The 21,052-nt window shown below is 42.5% G+C and overlaps 2 protein-coding genes across 2 annotated transcripts in view; both read right to left on the bottom strand.

Annotated features, from left to right (window-relative positions):
• prom1a (prominin 1a) overlaps positions 1 to 20,221 on the bottom strand; it is an 80,993-nt gene extending 60,772 nt beyond the window's left edge. The window contains exon 1 of the mRNA XM_071900246.2: positions 19,996 to 20,221. Within this exon, the coding sequence (XP_071756347.2) occupies positions 19,996 to 20,221 (226 nt within the window). The remainder of the gene's footprint in view (positions 1 to 19,995) is intronic.
• qdpra (quinoid dihydropteridine reductase a) overlaps positions 1 to 21,052 on the bottom strand; it is a 236,816-nt gene that overhangs the window by 62,237 nt on the left and 153,527 nt on the right. The window lies entirely within an intron of this gene.

The following is a 21,052-nucleotide window of genomic DNA, read 5'->3' as shown; positions in this document are numbered from 1 at the left end:
TTTCACTTCTTTATCATATATGATCACTATAGGGACACAAAAATATCTCTTCCATTTATTATCAGGGATTAACCTTCAACCTCTTCACTACTGGTTGCTTGTGATGTTGGCAACCTAGGAATCTAAACTTAATCTACTGTTGCTCTCACTGTGAGTCCATCTGGATAAGAGCATCTGCGAAATGCCTAAAATGCAAATGTAATGCAGAAGGATGTCGACATCATAGGCTGTAAAAGACACTCATTTTATTGCTATCTTGATAAACTTTCACTGCTGCTCTATTTGACTTGATAAGAGCAAAGCACAAAACGCTACCTGTGATATGGTAGCGCACTTGAGTATGGTTATACACTGTTAGTCATGTGGAACTTTTTTTTGGTGATTGAGCAAGTTAAATCAACTTTGCGAGTTCACAGAAAACTGTCTGAAGCATCACGTTTTTCACCATGAGCACAGAATATAAACAGTCACAGTACCGCCCACACTGTTTGATTGACAGGTGATCTCTGGGATGTGCAGTGCAGAAACGCCACAGCAATGAGAGCTGAGCACCAAAGATGGAGACAAAAAAAAAAAAAAAAAAAGAGGATCTTGAGGATTACCACTTTAAGTGAAACAGCAGCTGACCTGTCAGCAGCTGTACTGGAGATGGAGCGAGCATCTCTCTGAGTCACATGATGCAGGAGTTCAGCAGAGCATATTCAAGTCAAGTCAAGTCAAATTAATTTACAAAGCGCTTTTAAAAAACAGGTTCACCACCGAGCGCTTCAAAGAGAACAGAGGATACAACTGCAGATGAAATCAAGGGATGAAGGAAGAGCAAGTATTGGGCAGCGAGTGAATAGAGAAATCACCCTTCAACTTCAGTTGTAGGGCATTTGCAGTCCTTGCTGTTGGTTGCTTGTAATGCTGGCGATGTTGGAATCGAAAGCTCATTCTGCCGTCGCACTTATTGTAAGTCTCTCTGCTTAAGAGCATCAGCTGAAACGCCTGAAATGTAAATGCAAAAACGTACAAGAGAAAGAAAGACTTAGCAAGGAGAGAAGAAGAGAAAAGACTTGGAAACCGAGCTGGGACAGAGACAGATGGACAAAGAAAGGCAGGAGAGAGAGAGAGAGAGAGCGAGAGAGAGGCAAGGAGAGAAAGGGAGAGAGATAGAGAGAGAAAGAGAGAGAGAGAGGAATACTGAGTGTGGGGAGGAAAGTATGAGACAGACAGAGACAGCCAGACAGACAGATAGATAGCTAGATAGATAGATGGACAGATATATAGACAGACAGTCAGTCAGACAGATGGATAGATAGATAGATAGATAGATAGAGAGACATGAGGAAAAAACAGGTAGAGAGAAAGTTCATGCCAAATCAAGGCCTTGGTCTTGATGCTCTCATGCTTGCCTGTGCAGTATTTACTCATGGCAATGTAGCTGACGAAACCTACGGACTGAACAGAAAAAAAGAAAATTCCAATCAACTGGCTCCGAAAGCCGCCAGCCGAATCAACAAAACTCTAATATTCCCCCTACTAAGCTCCGGCAGTCGTCTGAGAGAACACCCGTTGCTAACAGGCTTATTAAAAAAAAAAAAAAAAAAAAAATAGCCTCGCCGTGAGATACATTTCCACACCACACCACTTCATTCAGCTCCGCTCCGTTTGTAAGGCGTACAGTGCTACAAAGCAGACAGCCAGTTGGGTTTTTTTTTTTTGTTTTTTTTCTTGGACGAAAAGAGACACTATTGGCAAAATGTGTGGATTTTCTCCTCGCAATGTTATCTGAGGACACACGCTGAGAAATTAAATAGAGTCGGAGTCATGAGGCGTGAATACAGACAGGAACCTCCGCTTGACATTTAAGTTATCATCAACCGCAATGTTTCTTGGTGCCCTCTGAAAAAAAGCATGCGTCATTTTCAACACACCTGTGCGTCTAGTTTGGGGATGATATTTGTATTACTTCTCAGCACAATATGTCAACGCAATAACCCGTGACATTTTCATATTAATAAATGTCTGTTTTGCTGCTCTCTATGGATATAACACAACAGTGATTCGACCTTTACCCAGTTCATGAAAGCTTTTACATTCGCTGTTCGAAACACCCGGTGTCTGGTAGGGAAAAAATCCTCTGCCGCACAAGAGATGTGTTTTACTTTTCTTGTTTGTTTGGAATAAACAGAAGAAGAACTGGGTAGTTAGCATGAGCAGCGATAGCCACCATGGCTGAAGAGACAAAGAAAAGAGCGCCACCTACAGAAACTCAAACTTCATCGACTGGAAATCCAAGCTCCGCCCACACTGTTTGATTGACAGGTGACCTCTGGGAAGTGCATTGCAGAAACACCACAGCAATCAGTGCTTAGCAACAAAGATGGAGACAAAATAATAAAAAAAAGAAGATTTTGCGAATTATTTTAATAACAGCATCTGTCATGTGAGTATGTTCTGCTGGTAAGCTGTGTCAGGACCCATGATACCTTCTGACACCTGGAGGTTTCATGAGCCAAAGGACAGGAGGCTGTTCTCATCAGACAGGAGGCTTTTCTCTGCTGCTCAGATGCAAAGCTCAGCTGTGAGCATCCAGCAACAGACAGAGAAAGAGCTCAAAGGTTGCAAGGAGTGTTACATCATTCTGGTTGCTATGCAACACAAAGTTTGACAGCAACGTGAAAGCTATCTAATTTGCATAAGCTAGCTAACCTGAAGTAACAGAGGGGGTGACATTGTTGAAAATAATCATGGACAAGAGACAGTGATTGCTCTGCTTGCTCTTCAAGAACAGGATGAGGATTTTCACCTATACATAGGTTACTGTAATGCGCGGCACAGCTAAAGTTGAGACGCCCAGGGCAGCGGCTCAAAACACGTCATGTCTAGAACTCAAGGAACGTAAGTACATAGGTTTGAGGAGACGCACACCTGCTGTGGCCAAACCGTTAAAAACAACTGCAAAAAAGTGTCCAGTGTGATCACAGCCTGATTCAGAAATTCAAATTACCTGTGGGAACCCACTTAATAACCCCAATGTTAGTTACATCCAGTGATGCAGTGGTAAATAAAATGTTGGGTAAACTATGACCTCCAGTTAGTGATCATCACCAGACTAACAACATCAATATTAAGAAAGATCAGTTAGAATTTCAGCAAAGTATACATTTATGCTTTTTATGCCTTTATGCTTTTAACCCTATTGTTATATAACTTACATCGGCTTGATACTACTTACTTTGATGTGTATTATGAATTTACGTTCATATCAGCCTAAAAACGGGGTAAACTGAGTTTATTCTCCACTACATCCGTGATTACATCAGATGCCATGTTTCAGTAAATGGCTTCTGGCAAATGTTAGCACACTGGTGACGTGACATTTAACTGAAATGTTTCTGATAAAACATGGTGTCAGGATAAGCAGTGGGGGGGGAGGGGGGCTGACTGTTCATATCTGAGCTGACTTCCCATGAGCTGGGAGTCAAACACCTCCGCACAAGGTAAACACTCCGTTACCATAGGACCGGTAACCAGGGAGAGAGAATCAGGCTTAACTTTACACAACCACGAGACACACACACACACACACACACACACACACACACACACACACACAGAGCTACAAGGTGGAAAGGGATTTAATTTGAAAAATGTTAATCTTTTATCTTGATGCCTTGGCAACATTGTTCCCGCCAATAAAACTCTAGAATTAACACCAGAATTTAATTTAATTGAGAGATTGAGAGAGCAAGAGAGAGTCTCCTCTTTCATGTGCATCCATGATGGCGGAGCTAATAAAAAAGGTATTAGACGGTCTAGACGACTTAACCCGACCACGAGAAACTTAACCCGCGCCTTTCAATTAAAAGAGGTATTCCTGCGGTACGGTGAAGATTGCAGGCAAATTACGATTATGTCTCATTCTAAGCCTTTTGTGAGATTTTGATGTGTTAATGCAATGGACAAGAAGGTCGGTTGTGTGTGGTATAAGTCTGTGTCTCATTGTGTGTGTGTGTGGAGAGCGCTATAGTTGAGTCTCTTGGCAAGATGTACAGCTCGAGTCCCACAGCAGCCAAATGAGTAAGACGTACTCATAGAAAACATAACAGCAAACATCTTCTTTTTACATCTTTTATCTGCTCGAAAAAGCTCAAGGTACGAATGTGTGTCACAGTTTCATTTACATGCTTGCAGATATATAGTACTCTAAATACAATCCAGTGTGTACATTCAGTGTGTTAACAAACTTGACAGGCTCTCTCTGCTCAAGTGGAAAACACGTAGACGGGCAAAACCTTAAATGCATGAGGGGAAACACACAAACATGTGCAAAGACACACACACACACACACGGAAAAATAGATCTGGGAGGCATGGCGACACACCACAGGGAAATGCAGTAATCTGCACGGCTGTCCACTGACTTCGAGAAACAGCATATGAACCCAAGGTGCTATCATAGTATCATAGAGTAGTGAATGTGTAGAGTGATATGTACATTATAGTCTACTAGATTAATTTCAGTCATCCAGGTAGTAAGATGTCCAAAACAAAATCCACTGGACTTAAAATGAAGAGTTGAAGATGTTTCACCACTCGTCCGAGAGGCTTCATCAGTTCTGATCAGTTCTGAACTGATGAAAACGTTTGCCATTCCGCAGATGGTTTTCTAGAACAGTAATGTGAAGGATTGGATCCATTCAATTTGAAGAGGAAAACTAAGAAGTGCTCCCTGGGTTCCCCTTTCTCTTTCCATGTTTATTTACATTGACATTTGAGGTATTTTACTTCAGGCTTCAGGCTACGCTACTGGGCGAAGACTTAAAGGAATAAACCAAGTTTTTGGGAGATTGATTACGTGGTTAAATGTTGAGAACATAAAGACCGAAATCAGCTATGTTCCCTGGTAGATTGTTCACTCCGGCGCAACACTTCAGCATACATATCTTGACATAACATAGTGTCTATCTCTCAGCGCGAGCACTCAACATAGTGTAAGCTAAAGAATTTGCATGGAGCACCGGAGCAATCTACCAATAAACACATGGATGATTCTGGTTTCCATGTTCTCATCACCAATGATCCAGTCTCCCAAAAAACATGGCGTAATCCTTTGAGACTGGCAACATCTTAAAAGCAGCTCTCTCTTCAAACAACATATTAATGGTTTTTGTAAACCTACTGTGCGGTTTATCTCCCCAAACACACATCATTATTCATGGGGTACAGATTGCTTCCTTACAACACCCCAGTTAGAGCCAGTTTGACTGTATTGATTGACTGGATTGTTTTTAATCTCAAAGTGAGCTAATTGGGGCAAATACAGTGAACTGTGGATCTTTTTATGTAAATTATGTCAATGGGCTAAAAGGGCTGAGAAAGCTGGTGATTTATGAAAGTACATTCAGGTAACTTAGGTCATAAGGCGTTTGTAAGATTCTGTAGTTGAAATAGTGCCTTGAAATCTCTGATAATGCCATTTGTTGACATGCTACTTCTACCTCTGTTTTTTTTTTAACATTCATTTATGCAGGGAAAGTCAACTGAACACCCACATAACCGCAGTCTTCTACCTTCGGCCACTGAGCATCTCCACTGGAGAAGTGGGTTAAGTGCTTTGCTCAGAGGCACCTCAACTGTAGTTGCTGAGGGAGGAGAATGTGTTTTTCATTTACTTTCCCCACCCAGACTGTCTAAGATTCAAACCAGTGACCTTCGGCTCACAAGCCCACTTCTCTAACCTTTAGGCTAAGTAGTTAACAAAGACTCACGGGACAAAAAGACACGTGGTCTGCAGCGGTGTCTGGTAGCCATGTTGACCACCGGACAGCCAAGAGGATTGGCTCTGCACACAGCGCCAGGTAAACACATCCCAGATTACCATCAGCTTATCAAGGCTAAAGAAAATGACAGACAGGAAGCGTGAGCTGTCGGGGACTGACCAATCAGAAGAGACAAGCTAACTCCCACCAACCGACAGTTAACATGACAAGAGAGGAGTGATGTCATTGAATTGTCTGGAGCTCCACTTCCCAAGGAGGATTGCACAAGAACATTAACACTCAGCCCTGTGTAGCATTTTGAAAGGGACATTCACATTTTAGCCATTTAGCTGATGCTCTTATCCAGAGTGACATGTGACATGCATTAAAGGATAGGTTCGGCGATTTTGGACCTACAGTATATATAATTTGTCTCTTACATACCTGTAGCATTTGGACCCACAGACAATATTGGCTTCAGAGTCAGTCGGTAGAAACAGTGAGCTCCCGTTGCCTCTTGCTGCTAACAATGAGTCCAAATGGGGTTTGCCAAATATTTCCAAAAAAGCCAGTCTGTGTGCAAAATGGCGGAATTGTGTCATGAAATCACAGCTAATGTTAATGTATGTACTTCGCAACTTTTCCATTTACTCTCAACTCTCCTGCAGAGCCTACAAATGGCTTTTTTGAAGATATTTTGACATACCATTTGGACTCATCGTTAGCAACAAGACGCTAGCAACGGAGCTCGCTGTTTCAAACGACAGCTGACTTGGGAATCATTATTCTCTGTGAGTCCAGTATGTAAGAGGCAAATTATATATAAGTCCAAAATCGCCAAACTTATCTTTTAAGTGAGCAGGTAGGAGTTCAGTGTCTTCTGTTTGCCGTTCAGGTCAGCCTCTTTAACCACTCGGCTATCGTGTGGCGTCCAAGTTATCAATTAAAGTCGTTAATGTTATAAGGTCAATGATGGTTCCTGTTAGAATAGATGCTAAACCACTTAGGATCAATGCTAGTTTCCTAGACACAGTGTACTTGACACACAGCTTATCGTCGAGAGCGAAATTACACACCCTAAAAGTCCTCTCCGAGTTGTGACACAGCCGCGTTCCCGTGACACATCCCACTCAGGGGAACTGTCTCTCCAACGCTGAGTGAAGGCTACAAGGATCATGTGAAGTGGTGTGACGAGCGGCACCGAGGCTAAATGCCATGTTGGGGAAGGAAGGCTGTTTAGAGTAGTCATCTCCGGCGTTGGCAGGTTGACCCCTTACCGCCGCACATCTGCAATTACAACTCACCATGTCCCTAGAGTCGACTCCCGGCGGGCACCGCCGCGCCCACCAATGAAGCGGAACAAAGGGACAGAGAATGCATGACTTGCCATCCATTCAGCAGGACAGCGGCGCTCGCTTCGCCTCGCCCGCGCCTCTCCTGCTTGGCTACCCAGGCCTGACCCAAATATGACGTCCCTGAAGGAGACACGGCTCTAGCGGCACGCGGGAAACTGGCAGCTCTCTTTTGTTCAACGTAGTCTCACTATTTTTTTTTTTTTTTTCATCTTTCTTGCTTCTTTAAATAAGCCGATATCTTCTCAGCCCAGTCTTGCTCCAGTGATCTTTTGATTTCCTTCTGTAGCTGCACTTTCATTCCCTCTGGATTTGCCACATTTCTCACCTGCTCTCTGTCAGATAGCTGGGAACTTAAGCTGATGGTGGCATTATAATATTACCTTGAAACGTCTCAAACGTTCAAGTTATCTTAATGCCATAGCTCTTATCTTCTCTTACTTACGCTGCTAATATGCCAGCCTTTGGTGAAGGAGGCTGTCTTAATGAGATGCATTGCCTCAGAACAGGGATCCAGAAACTACTTCTTCTATCTATTGATCTACTTCTCCCCCTTTGAAAGAGCACACTTCAACATTCAGATTTAGTGGTTTAATGAATGGTCATTCACTTCATGGGGAAAAAGCATTACGCAACACATTCCGGCGGACAATCAGGAGTCTTTCAGCGGTCCTCGTATTCAACAGTTTGTATTGTCTCTTGCTGAAACTGAACCAAAGCTGCATGAATGAAATGAAGTAGCACCTATAATAAATAGCATTGCATTGAGCACTAATGATTTGTCTGTTCTTCAGAAGTAACCGACCACCTCAGAAGTATTGCACTGACATGATTAATACACAAAAGCTATTTTGGGGATATTTGAATGCAAATGCAACCATCGCAAAGGGGGGTCTGTGTGTCTGCATGACAGCTCATCATGGATTCTCCTTTCCAGGAAAAATATGCTTTTACAGTAGAAATTAACAGGCACAGAAAAGGGAGCAGTAGTGCTGACAAAGTGGGGAAGCAGTGAGGAAGCTAACTAGCATCTGCCACCTAATTTCTTCTGAAAAAAGGGGGTAGATAACCTAAATAAACTAATCTAAACGAGATTACATTTTCAGGCCTCGAAGCTCATGTGCATTTTGCACATGGAAGTTTTATTAAAAGCTATTTGCAAAGCAAATTGTCTTTGTTGGTTTCAAAACAGTTAAAATTAATATCAATTGTATAGCAGACATTAATGTCTTACATTATTGCTGCACTGAATCCCAATTCAGGCAGATTCTTTGGGGATTAACACAGTGAATAAATAAGCTGACAGGGGGGAGTAGAGGTAAGAGAGACTGTCCTGTCACTAAAGGTTCACAGGTTTGATCCCTGAAACAGCCAACGTGTCAATCAGCAGTTCTGTCAAAGTTTTCCTGAGCAAGACAACAAGCTTCTTTCCTCTGGGTGAGAGCATCAGCTAAATGTAAAAGCAGCAATTTAAATTGGTTAGAAATGCGGGAACATTTTTACATTTAGCTGATTCCCTTACCCAGAGTGACTGAGCATAGGGGGAGGGGTACAGTGTGTTGCTCAAGGACGCTTCAACAAGACACACAGCTGTTGACAGAAGCACTGTAGCTGCAGCGGGGATCGAACCCATGACCTTTCAGTTGAGAGGCGGTCTCTAATCACTAGGCCTCCCTGCAGCTCCATGTCACTCAGTCGACCTAGATCTGATGATCCAATAAACAATAAAATATCTTCTCAGCAATAAAACATGTACATGGAGAACTCATAAAACCTAAATGGACTTTAATTGCTCAGTAAAAGAACAATGAATTTAACAGGGACATCATTTAGGATGGGTCATCCGTCTGTTCACCATGCAACTGATTTGCCATTAAAGTGTCACATAAACCATCCTGTCATATTCTTTTTTTTAAACTTCATTTATCCAGGGAAGCATGGTCATTTTCAGTAACCTCCTCTTTCACATTCATACATTTACACAGAACTGTAAATACGTACTGTAGAACTTGCTAAGGGCACCTCAATAAGACAACACAGTCACACAATTTTGTGAAATGAGCACAAACTCTAAAACTCAGATTATTTGTTTTGGACACAAAAAACATTCCTCGGCAGGGAAGGATTATGTGGCTAATGCACGAATTGGACGCGCCAATTTCACGTTTACATCACGTGAAAAGGTTGGCTAACGGTGAAGTTTAGGCAAGTAAAAAAACGTTGATTAAAGTCAGGGTTAGGTACTATGTTCACACATAGCGTTTTCTTGTGTGGAAAAAGCGCTGCCTGGAGCACTTTGTGTGAGGAGAAATAAAAAGCGGATCAAGACAACTTCTTCTGACGTTAGCCGAGTAGCTAGCTGCTAGCTCACTAACCAGCTGTTAGCTCTTCTCTTCTAGCAGACAAAACAGTGCTGTGCAACAAACAAAGGCTTACCAGATATTCCAGTACACATCCAGTATAATCCATACTGCCTTTAAGATCGGTGTCGCGGTAACGGAAATTCACTTATTACAACGACGAATTTCTCCACCAGCACTTCTCCATATTTGTTGTTGCTATGGGAAACGGCGAGCCTGTGCTTCATCGCGATTGGTCGGCTGAGAAAAAAATCGGTTCACGTGCCGGCTGCAGCGCTTTTCGTTAACGACCGCCTTTTAATGAGAAAAGGGCGCTGGCAGTTGGGGAGCTGTGTGTGAATGAAGAATCATTCACTTTGTGTGGCTTCATTTTCATTCACTTTTCCCACCTAGTTTTATCCAAAGGATAGTAGGTAACTAAAGTTCTTGGTTGACAAATTGATTACAGTTTGAGTACAGACTTTATGATATAGATTTTAGTGATACTGAAAGATGAACTTGATGTTTTCCCAAAATGGATGTAAAGCGTTTTGGAAAATATATTTTTTTTCATATCCTCCTCCACAGCTGTCCTGTCAATCATCTGTAGAAATGGCTGACATGTTAGAAATGTCTTCATCTCTGTCCTTCAGGTGGTCTTGGGATTTGTTAATGTCAGGGGTTTAATTGTGTAATTTATTTAAATTTTGTGCTGTCCAACATTTTTGTCAAAGCAGGTTTAAAAATTAAATTAATTACATAAAAAATGGTGGACAGAATCATGTTGGAGTGAAGCTCCTCAGTTACAGCCAGGCGTCTCGCCTGGCTGGCTGGGCCTGCAGAAAACACTAATCCCAGATTTGTGGATCCATTCCAGGAGAAACAACATGTAAAGGCTATTTTGATATCTATTCATGGGCTTGGAGCTGCAGACAGGGAATTACAGTGCTGTACAATATTACTGTTTGTGTTCTGATTATGCAGCGTGATCTGCTCTCACAAAGCTGGGGCGACGGCAGCTACGATGTTAGAGAAGCTGGCGAGTGACGAGAAGGTTGCTGGTTTGAATCCCAGACCAGCTAGACAAGTCTGAGTGGGGAATGAGAAACACACTCCACTCTCAACAACTACACAGTTTGTCATGTGAAAAGGTTAGCTAATGGTTAAGTTTAGGCAACTAAAACAGCTTGGTTAAGTTTAGGGTTAGGTTTTGGTCATGGTTAAATAAGATAACGTTTTGCTAAAAATGAAACTTCACTCACAGTAGAAAACTTCTTTGCTTGAGTTGGGGAATTGAACCTGGGTTGTCAGAGTTGAAGATAAATGTATTTGCCCATCCACCCCCCGACCTCCACAGTCTTACTTTCTACTATTTCAATCTCAAACTACTGCCTGCTTCTAGTCGTGTCTAATCCGCATAATCCTTTTGTGGTGGGGAAATGTATTTCTCTCACTTTTCGTGCACGGAGTACGTTATTAGCATTTTAAGACATCGTGCTTATTTCATGAAATTTCGTGAAACCAGGCTGTCCTGCCATTGCGCAAGGCACTTAATCCCCGCAGGCAACACCAAAGTGTGAATGTGTGTAACTGTGTGAATGTGAAGTAGGGCGTTGCTCAGGAGTTTTTGTGTTAAAAAGGTTTACCACCAGAACTTTGCATCATCAGAAATGCGTGCCATGCCAATTGTGCATGTGCCACCACACACACATAATAAAATCCTAAATATGGGTAAAAATGTGCAGAAATATGGAAAAAAATTGCAGTATGTGTGTCAGTTCTCTACGCAGGCGCTGGCAAAGGCCTTCCTAGCTGTGTGATGGAGTGACACGTTGCCTCTGGCTGTCAGCTGGCATTACGCCGGAGGCGAGGAAGGCCGTGCCTATTGGTGCCCCGAAGCATCCCGCCGCCACGGGGCATCACACTCACTGCCATGACATGAGTGTGTGTGACAGCGCAGATACACAGCAGAGGAACAGTATACATACATTTCAGTCGTGTGGATGCATCATACAGTAATGCTGGGAAGGGAAGGGCATGGGCTCTTGCAGACACGCATAACTGACTGATCCATTATATTTCAGCATCTTGCACTCCAGGTATCCAGCCCACATGTTCTTACAAGACACATCCATACAGCATGGTGCAGTTCGTGTATAGCAAATATATTCCTAAACAGTCAGGAATCATACAAAAAGTACAAGCACATTTTTCTCCGATTTAAAATATGCGCAAGAGAAATGGATGTAATTTGGCGATACACTACGTTTTGTGAGACAAATATTTCTGACATACAGTATCTCTATAATAATGGATTATACATGTTCTTAGTTTACACCAAATATATAACGCAGCATTTTTCTTTATGAATAATTTGTCATTAATATCGTGTATCATACTGTCTATCGCAGTAAATTAAGTCTACCAGTCATAGAAAATACACATTTAACTTCACTGGCCTTAAGGATATTTATTAGAGGTTTCCCAAGTGAAGACGTTGATGATTAGATGATGTTTGAGTGATTGGCCAGTCACGCTTTAAAGAATCCTCTCACAATTTAATCACATTTGATCTTATTTAGTAACAGATGGAAGCTGAGAAAAGCATAAAATATTGAGGACATGAAAGCCTTCCCAGCAGCCAGGCATGTTTGTGCTCCAAGCCTCAGGGCTGCTATCCAATCCCACAGAATAATGGGAAATGAGAGACAGCGTGATCCTGCTTTCTCTCTGAATTTCAAACTGTTTGGACAACACAAGCTATAATAAACACTAGTTATGTTTCCATCAAAGTGTCAAATGAATTTCAAGCGACCTTTTGAAACACTGAGGAATTGGAAAGAGTCTGTCAAGAACTGATTAGTAATGGATTATTAGTTATTATCGCTCTTTCGTGTCAGCTAATGTTGGCCACATTTCATGCTGTCTGAAGACGAAAACAATGGAAATGCACTTGGCAATATTGTAATGCACAAACTAATGGGCATATAACCACAATGGATGCATTATGGGAGTGACATTGTGTCATTTCTCTGCTTTGGCTGCAAACCTTGTTACATCTTTATTCATTCAGCAACTTTGTTTCCATGACTGTATATCGCAGAATTTCTTCTAATTTCTTCTTCTAAAAACTGTTTTGCGATACTGAGGAAATCGAAATTTGCCTTTTCCATTCAGCCTAACTCGATACATTAGGATTCTCATAAATATACTTGGATGTAAGTGTTTAAAAGGGCCCTATTACAGAAATTCAATTTTACTCTATTTATATACATTATGATCAAACATGTTTAATGAAGACATTGTTAAATTTTGATTGTTGAGTGGTTAAATTTAAAGCTGTTGCATTTTCAAAAATCCATTCTTTTTTATGGGGAGTTTCAGACTGACTTCAGTCAACGCATCACAACTGGACTTGGTCCTGATTGGCTCCCCTCACCAAACATTTTCTAAAATACTTCCAGTCAGGCCAGTTTGCAGCATTTGAATTGGAAAGCCTCCACTCAGTCCAGTACTGTGAGGACTTAAATTCACTCAATAAAACACTCTTTTAAGAAAACTACATTCATCTGCAAAACACCACAAAGAACATTATTCTTATCGTGAGCCATAGTAGATTTGAAAACAAAATCATGAAAACTTTATAACATGGGACCTTTAAACAGAGTAACCTCAGATGACCTAAGAACAGTATGAAGAGTCTTCTGGAACTGCCGATGCCATCTGCGACAAGCTGTCAGCAAACTGCTCTCTGCCCATCCAAATGCCCCTTCACCCCCCCCCCCCCCCCCCCCAGCTGCCAATTCTCCTCACATGCTTTCTGTTTCCACATGCACAGTTGAAGCCAGCGTGACCCCATGACCCTCACGCACCCCAAGCATCTGCGCTCCCACCGCACACTCCAACACCCGATTTTTAATAAAAAGCCAAAATCTGCAAACCCATATACCGATCCAACTCCAGCTGGCACAATATATAGAACTAAATGGTGCTGCTGACTTTACCTACACTTAAAGTTGCCGTCATGCAAGTTGTTCTTATGCACAGTGTTGCACCACGCCTCAGTGTTCTCTGTAACATGGTGATCTGCACACTTTTTGGGTTTATTTAACTCCATCTGTATGAATACTGAGGAATTAGGCCCTCGGTGGCTGCAGAGACAGCAAAACAAGATACCAGTCCATCAATTAATTACACATTTCAGAACGCTCAGTATAAGTCATTGGTGCATCTGCTTGTTTTAGATATCATTAACAGAGATATGATTCAAATCTGCCAAACATTATGATTCCAAATTCAAGCCCTTTGGGGTGTCGCAGCAACTAATGGTATTCTCCACAGATGTGAATGTTGCTTTTTGAAGAAATCTCTAATTAGGAATGTGGCTGCGACTGATGCTGGAAAAATGCTGAAAAATAATGTTTCTTGGGGTGCTTTCACTCATTTTTTTGGGATTCTTGATCCCCTGAGGAAAAAATGCATCCTTTCGCTTGCACACCTCCACAGAGAGGTCAAAGTGCAACAGAACAACACTCCTGGATTCAGTGTCTTGCTCAAGGACACTTCAGCAGGGCAGATGCTTGCTGTCATGGGGCTTGAACCCAGGCCTTCCAGATGAAGGACAGGCTCCTTAATCACTTTGCCACCATGCAGCCTAAAACAACAAAAACCCATAACAGTGCCTCCAGCATGTACCAGTCATCCACATGCAGCAGGATTGACCTGTAGAGGCACACTCTGCTGGGGCGACGGGTTCATTATCTATTTTTTCATTCTGCCTTTTTTGGGTGCAGTTAAATCAAACCCTGCAGCGTTGACGCCTTTGGTTGTGTTCGTCTGAGGAGGTGAAAGCACCATAATTAAACTCGAGTGCAAGCCGAACAACCTCTCCCTGGTCTGGTCTCGTCCCACGACCAAGCACGGTCCAAAATTAACAAAATGCTGGTAAAATTTGTCTTTGGCAGATAAATTAATGAGGGTCACCTGCCACACCGGCTGGTAAAAAATTGAATCAGAGGTGAAATTGCTCATTTTGCTTCAGTTTCCCATTTACAGTTGACAAGTGAACCGTACTTCATAAGAAAAGTCAGGTGGTCATTCAGGTCTGACATGTATTACACATTTTTTTGAATCCTAATAAGGTTGAACAAACAGGATTTTGTCATTTACTGACATTTCCACTTTAGCTGTAAAAATGCTAAAAGCCACTGTGTTGTCTAATCCACTAACAGTGATTTATTATGCATGTAATTTGCTATGCAGTTTGTTTAATAGGCTATAATCGTGTTAATTAAGGCTATTTCCAGCAAACTAATAGCAAAAAGTCATCATTCAAAGATGTATGGGTGTAAACAACAGTTGGCTTCATTATTGTGATTCAGTTCAAATGAACTGCTCCACTGGGAAGCAGTGTCTGAAATTAACTTTTTGGCTCACCTGCCAAGGGCTGGTAAACTAAAAAATTACATTCCAAGAATAATTTTTACCAGCCAAAATATTCAATATACATTTTTCATAGAAATGTGTCACCTTTCCTGTTTGCAATGCTATTTCATGTGTAGAATCAGGTTGCTGTGTGAAACATTCAATAAAGAGATAAGGACAGATTTGGAAGTTTTACTTTATACCCTGCTCTTTTTGGTGGCTTCACACCTGCTATATGTCACCACATGGGAATACTGCCAAGTCTTAACCAATGTTAGGCTATACTTAACCATCCAGGCAGCAGAGAAACAAGGGAAAGTTTGCAGAAGTTTAGACGCTACGGTGTTCAGCAGGGACAAAGTTTGAGAACAGGCAAAGACCAAACAGTGTGTATAACCGAGGAATTCAAATGCCATCGTCTCCAAAAGTTACCAGCCAGTGTAGACGCCTGTTATTCATTTATCTGCCTAAGACAAATTTTACCAGCATTTGGCGCTATAGGTGAGAAAATGATGAATCGTCATTTAACCGTAAACTCATATCTTGACTATGATTCTTCCTTACAGCATAAAAGGCTTATAGCCAAAATGTCAGCTAGTTTTTGGTTCCAGTAAATCTCTGATGCACATCACGCAGTGCTTCTATCTCTTCTTTGTCCTTGGGTAGACTCTTTTGAAGTGTTCTACTTCAGATCCTTTGAAGTCTACGTGTCGTTCGCTGAGCGTCTGAGTCTCTTTATTTCTGTAAGCCGGGCAGAAACACACTGGACTCCCTCTTGATGAACTGGGAATGTTAAAACCGCCAAATGTGGGTCACATCCTACAACTTGAGCTAGTACAGTGTGAATGGTGAGCGTGGTCGAATCTAAACTTTCAAAGGGTTGGGGGTCAATTCATGAATGAACTCATCGATTCCAATTCAACTGAGGAATTGGAATTGGAATTTGAAAAACCCTACAGGAAACAGAATTGGAATTGAACTGGAATTTCAGGAGGTTGATTTTAATTCAATGAAATTCTGTGAAATTCCATGTTTTGTTGTTTTTTCATATCTGAGATTAGTGTTATATATTATCAATACTGAATATCATAAAATGTTAAAGGGACCTTTCAGGTGGTATTTGATGCATAATATGTAATCGTAATACATACAGTACATTACGATTGAATGTATTTGATTTGTTTAACTGTCTTATATTGGAATCATATTGTTTGATTTATAATGTTTAGCGAGTCAAGACAGCCTCTCTTAGAAGTGAAATTTCATGGAATTCAATTCTGTTTCCTGTCATTCCAATTCAATTCCAGTTCTGTTTCCTTAGAGCTGGGTGCGATTCCATATTCCAACTCCAGGAACTGAACTGGGATTTACCATGCATTCTCAATTCAGTTCATGAATGGCCCCGACCCTGCAAAGCGTCCCACCTCCAGCACAGTATTCATTCGGAGTGCAAAAAGTGACGGCATAGTTGCCTCCAAACTCTTGTTTTGGCTCACACTTCAAATCACGCTGGTGCAGTCAGACATATGTAGGGCAGTGAGGTGAACCAAAATACACTGGCCATGATGGCTGCCGCTGGGTTTCCCTGGCAACCGTTACTTGGCTTGAACAAATGCCAGCTTTTCACCCGTCCACTGTATCAACATTCAACGTGGGCGTGGTTTCTCCGGGAGAGGGAATGAAGATACTAATGAGAAAACACAGAGGCCTTTCCAACAGGGATCTGCATGATTGTAGCTGGCATCCTCTCCCCAGCCGCGCGCTCCCACAGGCATCAAATGGTACAGTGGAAACCGCAGAAGGAGGAGCTGTAATGCACATCTACTCTCAAGTGACGGCTGGCTTACACCCGGATCGATTAAAATACTTGTCCAAATGGGTTGGAAAGGCATACGATCGTAGAAATAGGATGTAAAATGTGCTGTTTTCATTGATTAGGGCAGCAGGGGTAAAACAAACCCATCCTGCAGCCGAAGGTCACTGGTTTATCTATTCCTGTGACAGCCGATGTGTGTCCATCCACAGCCAAGTGTCACTCGGTGTGAGTCTCTCTGGAGAGGAACGTCAGGCGAAATGCCTCAACATGCAAAATGCAAACTCTGGTTTAATGGGAAATGCTGGAATGTGTGTGGCGCTGAGGATACTGTATGTCAGACTGTGTATTGGCATGTTGCAGTGGTGTGTTGGGAGAGTGTGTGTGTGTAGGTGTGAGAGGAGAAGGAGGGGTAGGGGGGGGTGTTAACAGCTTCTCCAGGCTGCCACGCCGCGCGGAGAAAAGCCGTTAAAAAAATGTTAGAGAGAATATGTCACTGTTGGTTTGCTTGTGTGGGCGTCAGTGACAGACATTTGTTGCTTCTTTGCTAATAACACCTCCCACACGCTCGGAGCCAGCGTGCCGCACGACCGGTCGGATACAGAGCGTAACCTGTCCGTCGACCGCATCGAACAGTCATGAGATTATAAAGACGTTTGTACAATGCAAAATGTCATGCAGTGATTGTGGGAGAAGTGATGATGGAGCGCTGCTAATTACACTGCAAAAAAATGTTCATCTTAATGAGTCGTTGCTAGGGTTAGACCGATATATCATCATTTATCGAATATTGGATATTGACCAGTCATGTCATCCGCTGCTGATATGATGAAGGTTCCTCCCTCATACTTTTTGTAACTAAAATAGTAGCAAGTCATCGCAGAGTTTCCCCTTCCATTGAATACGCAGGGTGGGGCACAACCTGTCTTAAAGAGCTGCTAACTAAAATAATTTAAATTAGTATTGGTTTCAATGGAGAGTTTTAGTGTCCCATGATGGTCTAAATGCTGTTTCAGAGGCTTTTCCGCCCTGACAATAAAAAAAAATCTGGGGGAAACACTGCATACTGGTAATTTTTTGGCATGAAAATGGAAAAATGTTGAACATCAGCACAAAATATTATATATATCAGTGGCTTCAAAACAAAAACAGTGCTGTCGGTATCGACCCTAGTTATTTACATTTATATTCAGGTTTGGAATGTAATTTTTCCTCACAGAAGTGAAAAACAATTCCCAGGTGAGTAAGATACTTTTCCAGTGAAATTGGTTCAGCCATTTTCTCAGATCAAATGGCATTAATCTGAAACAGGTGGACTGGTCGGCTTTATTAGAGATAATAGCACCTGATTTGAGAAAATTCTTGAATAAAGAGTTGCACTGGAAATAAGTGAAGCGATCACATCCCAGTGGCAGACGGATCTGTTTTGAGAATATTTAGATTTAGAGACTGACTACAAGATGAACAGCACTTGTTAAGAAGCACATTTTTTTGCAGTGTATGCTTCAGGACTCAATGATTCATGCTGTAAATGTCTGCTGGAAGTAGGCTAACGCTGTGGCTTACCACAGGCTAAAGGGAAGAGACACCCACATCCACCCACCCTATACACTATCCCACTCTGACATCTGCACCACCTCAAGTCAGAAACCACTGGAGTGCAGAATTTTTCCCCACTTACAGATTTGAATGTAACTCCAAGTTCTGTTTTTCAGCACACTGCACTGTGCAGAGGGGATTCCTGTGGCGTGTTGTTATAGAAATCACAAGCTCTGCAAGTCCCAAAGGTTTGCTGCAAACCAGCCTGTCTCCGCTCGTCACAACAAGCTGACAGATCACTGGATTTATCATGCTAAACCTCCATGCACGCATGTTATTGTCTCTCTTAATAGGCAGATGGCCTGAGCTTGCGCTGTCTAAATTCTGATTAACAGGGAAGCATGGGGAACTGGATGAACCCAAAAATAATAATGAAACCCCCGGGGCTTAATAAACAAAGGAATGACAAACTGTTAACAGTCATGCAAGAGGAGGCAATTCATTTCCTTTGGGTTGTGTTCAAGGGTTTTTCTGCTGCGCTACTGTGTACGAACGAAGCACTTCCACATGAGTTCCCATTCCATCTTGAATCATTTGGTAGGTGCACCCATGAATGAACTCATAAACTTCATTGAGCAGCGGTCTGCTCCATAGCGTTAGGCCGGGAGCCCTCAAGTAGCTACTGGTGACAAACTGGAAAATAAAAGCCCATGCAGCAACATATGGCGCTGGAGCTTATGGGATTACCCAATTAACAAGGTGACTCAGAGAGCTGCTAATCTGCAAAATGTTCCGATTGACTATGGACATACACACAGTGACGCATGGAGCAGACCACAACTTATGAGCATCCACGACCCACTTAAACATACACACCTCATGTGTATATGGTTAAGCAGTCAACTCTAATTGCATTAAATGTAGAGCGGTGCGCCTGGCTGTGTAAGGGTGCCGGGAAGCTCCATCCACTGATCCGATGTCCAGCCACATTCCCACTGAAGCAAAACGCTTTTTTTTTTGTGGCTCGACTGACCCAAAGTGACCGGCCAGTGACCACATGATGCTGTCAGCAACAGGGCCATTAATTGTAATTATTCTGACACAATGTGCGCCGCAGGCACAAACACAATACCTTCAAGTGCGCTGTCAGCTCCGGGCGCAAATCAAAACGCGCGCGGATGGAGGAACTTGACGCACAGTGCAAATCCCCGGCACTATACTGCGGATAGCGGAACAGGTTTTCACGCAATGAGACGGAAAACAAAACAGTCATATAGCCTAATCAAGTAAAAAGGCAGGTCCGGTGTTGATTCGGAATCATATAAGAGAGATCGTTTAAAATCTATGCATGTTGTGCTTGCAGTAAATGACAAGTGCAACTATTTGAAGGTGGAGGTTCCTCATGAAATCAAATGACAGCTCTAAAAGCCCTTCAGGAATCCAATAAAAAAAACATACAATTGAACAGGATACAATTAAAGAGAAAGAGAAAGAAACCAGTGAGTCCTATTGGTCAGTCCAGCGTGATTGAGTCATTTAGGCTTCAATGAGAAGTCCTATAGGATGTATAGGTAATGTCTTTATATCAATTAAATAGAACTCTAATGATGGAATTAGACCAACAGGACCACGACTGATTGGCTGATTCCATAATTGATTATTTCCAGTTGTATTCTTTTGCATTTTGGAACCCGTCTCACTGCGAATCCCTGCTGGATTCCTTGAGGATTTTATTCATATTTTATTAGTAGCAGTGCAGAGTGAGTGAGGACGCTTACCTTGTGGGAAAGGGTTGGGTTGCACGACATATAGAAAAGCGTGCACCATGTGGAACAGAATCCCTATCGGTCCCGGTTCGTAATAGGCCAGGGTCTCATAAACTCCCGCAGGCACATAACCGAAATCCAACTTTCCCGGGGGTGGGTGTCTCCGGGACTCCGTTTCTTGCTGGAGTTCACCGGACGCCAGTCCCCAAAGCAGCAGGAGGACTCCGGTCTTCCACATCGTGCCCAAATAAAACCGTGCGCCCCGGCCGGTCAACACAACGGGTTAAATACCCAAGGGAATACAAGCTGGAAGATGACTGCCTAGACTCTTATCTCCCTCACCGAAGGGGAAAGGGAAATAAAAGGGGAAGGGACGAGAATAAATTAAAAAAAAGTGTCCAAATGGATGGACGGCAGCTTTTTAAGTCCTGCTGCCCGCGTGAACACTCGTTATGATCATCGTTTCCCGCGGTCTGTGGCTCCTGATGGACGCAAACCGGGTGCTTTCCCCCCGTCTCCGCTCCTCGGTGTGTTCAGCCTCTCCGAGATGAGAGCGTCTGTCGCTTCCACTCCAGCATCTGTGCGCACGGAGCGAGCGTGAATGCGCGCCGCCGGGAGCGAGCGTGAATGCGCGCCGCCGTCGCATCTATCTACTACACACGGGAAATAGTTTGGTCCAGAGGGAAGCGCTCCTCCTGCCGGGAAGAGGAGGATGAAGATCCTGCAACAGAAGAGTTGCATTTCAAAACGCTCCACATACAGACAAAAAAAAATCTTCTATATTTTATTATTCAATACCTAGGCTATAGAGAATACAGTTTGCAGGGGTGCTATCACTTTTCTGGGATGTGATGTCAGGTTAACACACTTTTAGACTGACATAAATCTTTATGAGGTAAATAGGTTACATCATCAAACTGATTCAACCAATGTGAAAATGTAACTTTAACTTTATGAAGACATGGTGTTATAAGAGGGGAAAAAGCATAAATTAATGCTTTGATTTGTGCTTTAGACTATCTTATGGTTGTTTGCCTTATGACTGGAGGTTACAGTTTACCCACTTTTA

The sequence above is a fragment of the Centroberyx gerrardi genome, chromosome 16 (assembly GCF_048128805.1).
Source record: "Centroberyx gerrardi isolate f3 chromosome 16, fCenGer3.hap1.cur.20231027, whole genome shotgun sequence".
Lineage (NCBI taxonomy): Eukaryota > Metazoa > Chordata > Actinopteri > Beryciformes > Berycidae > Centroberyx > Centroberyx gerrardi.
Note: the sequence above shows the minus strand (reverse complement) of the source record. Positions and strands in the feature narration are given on the sequence as shown.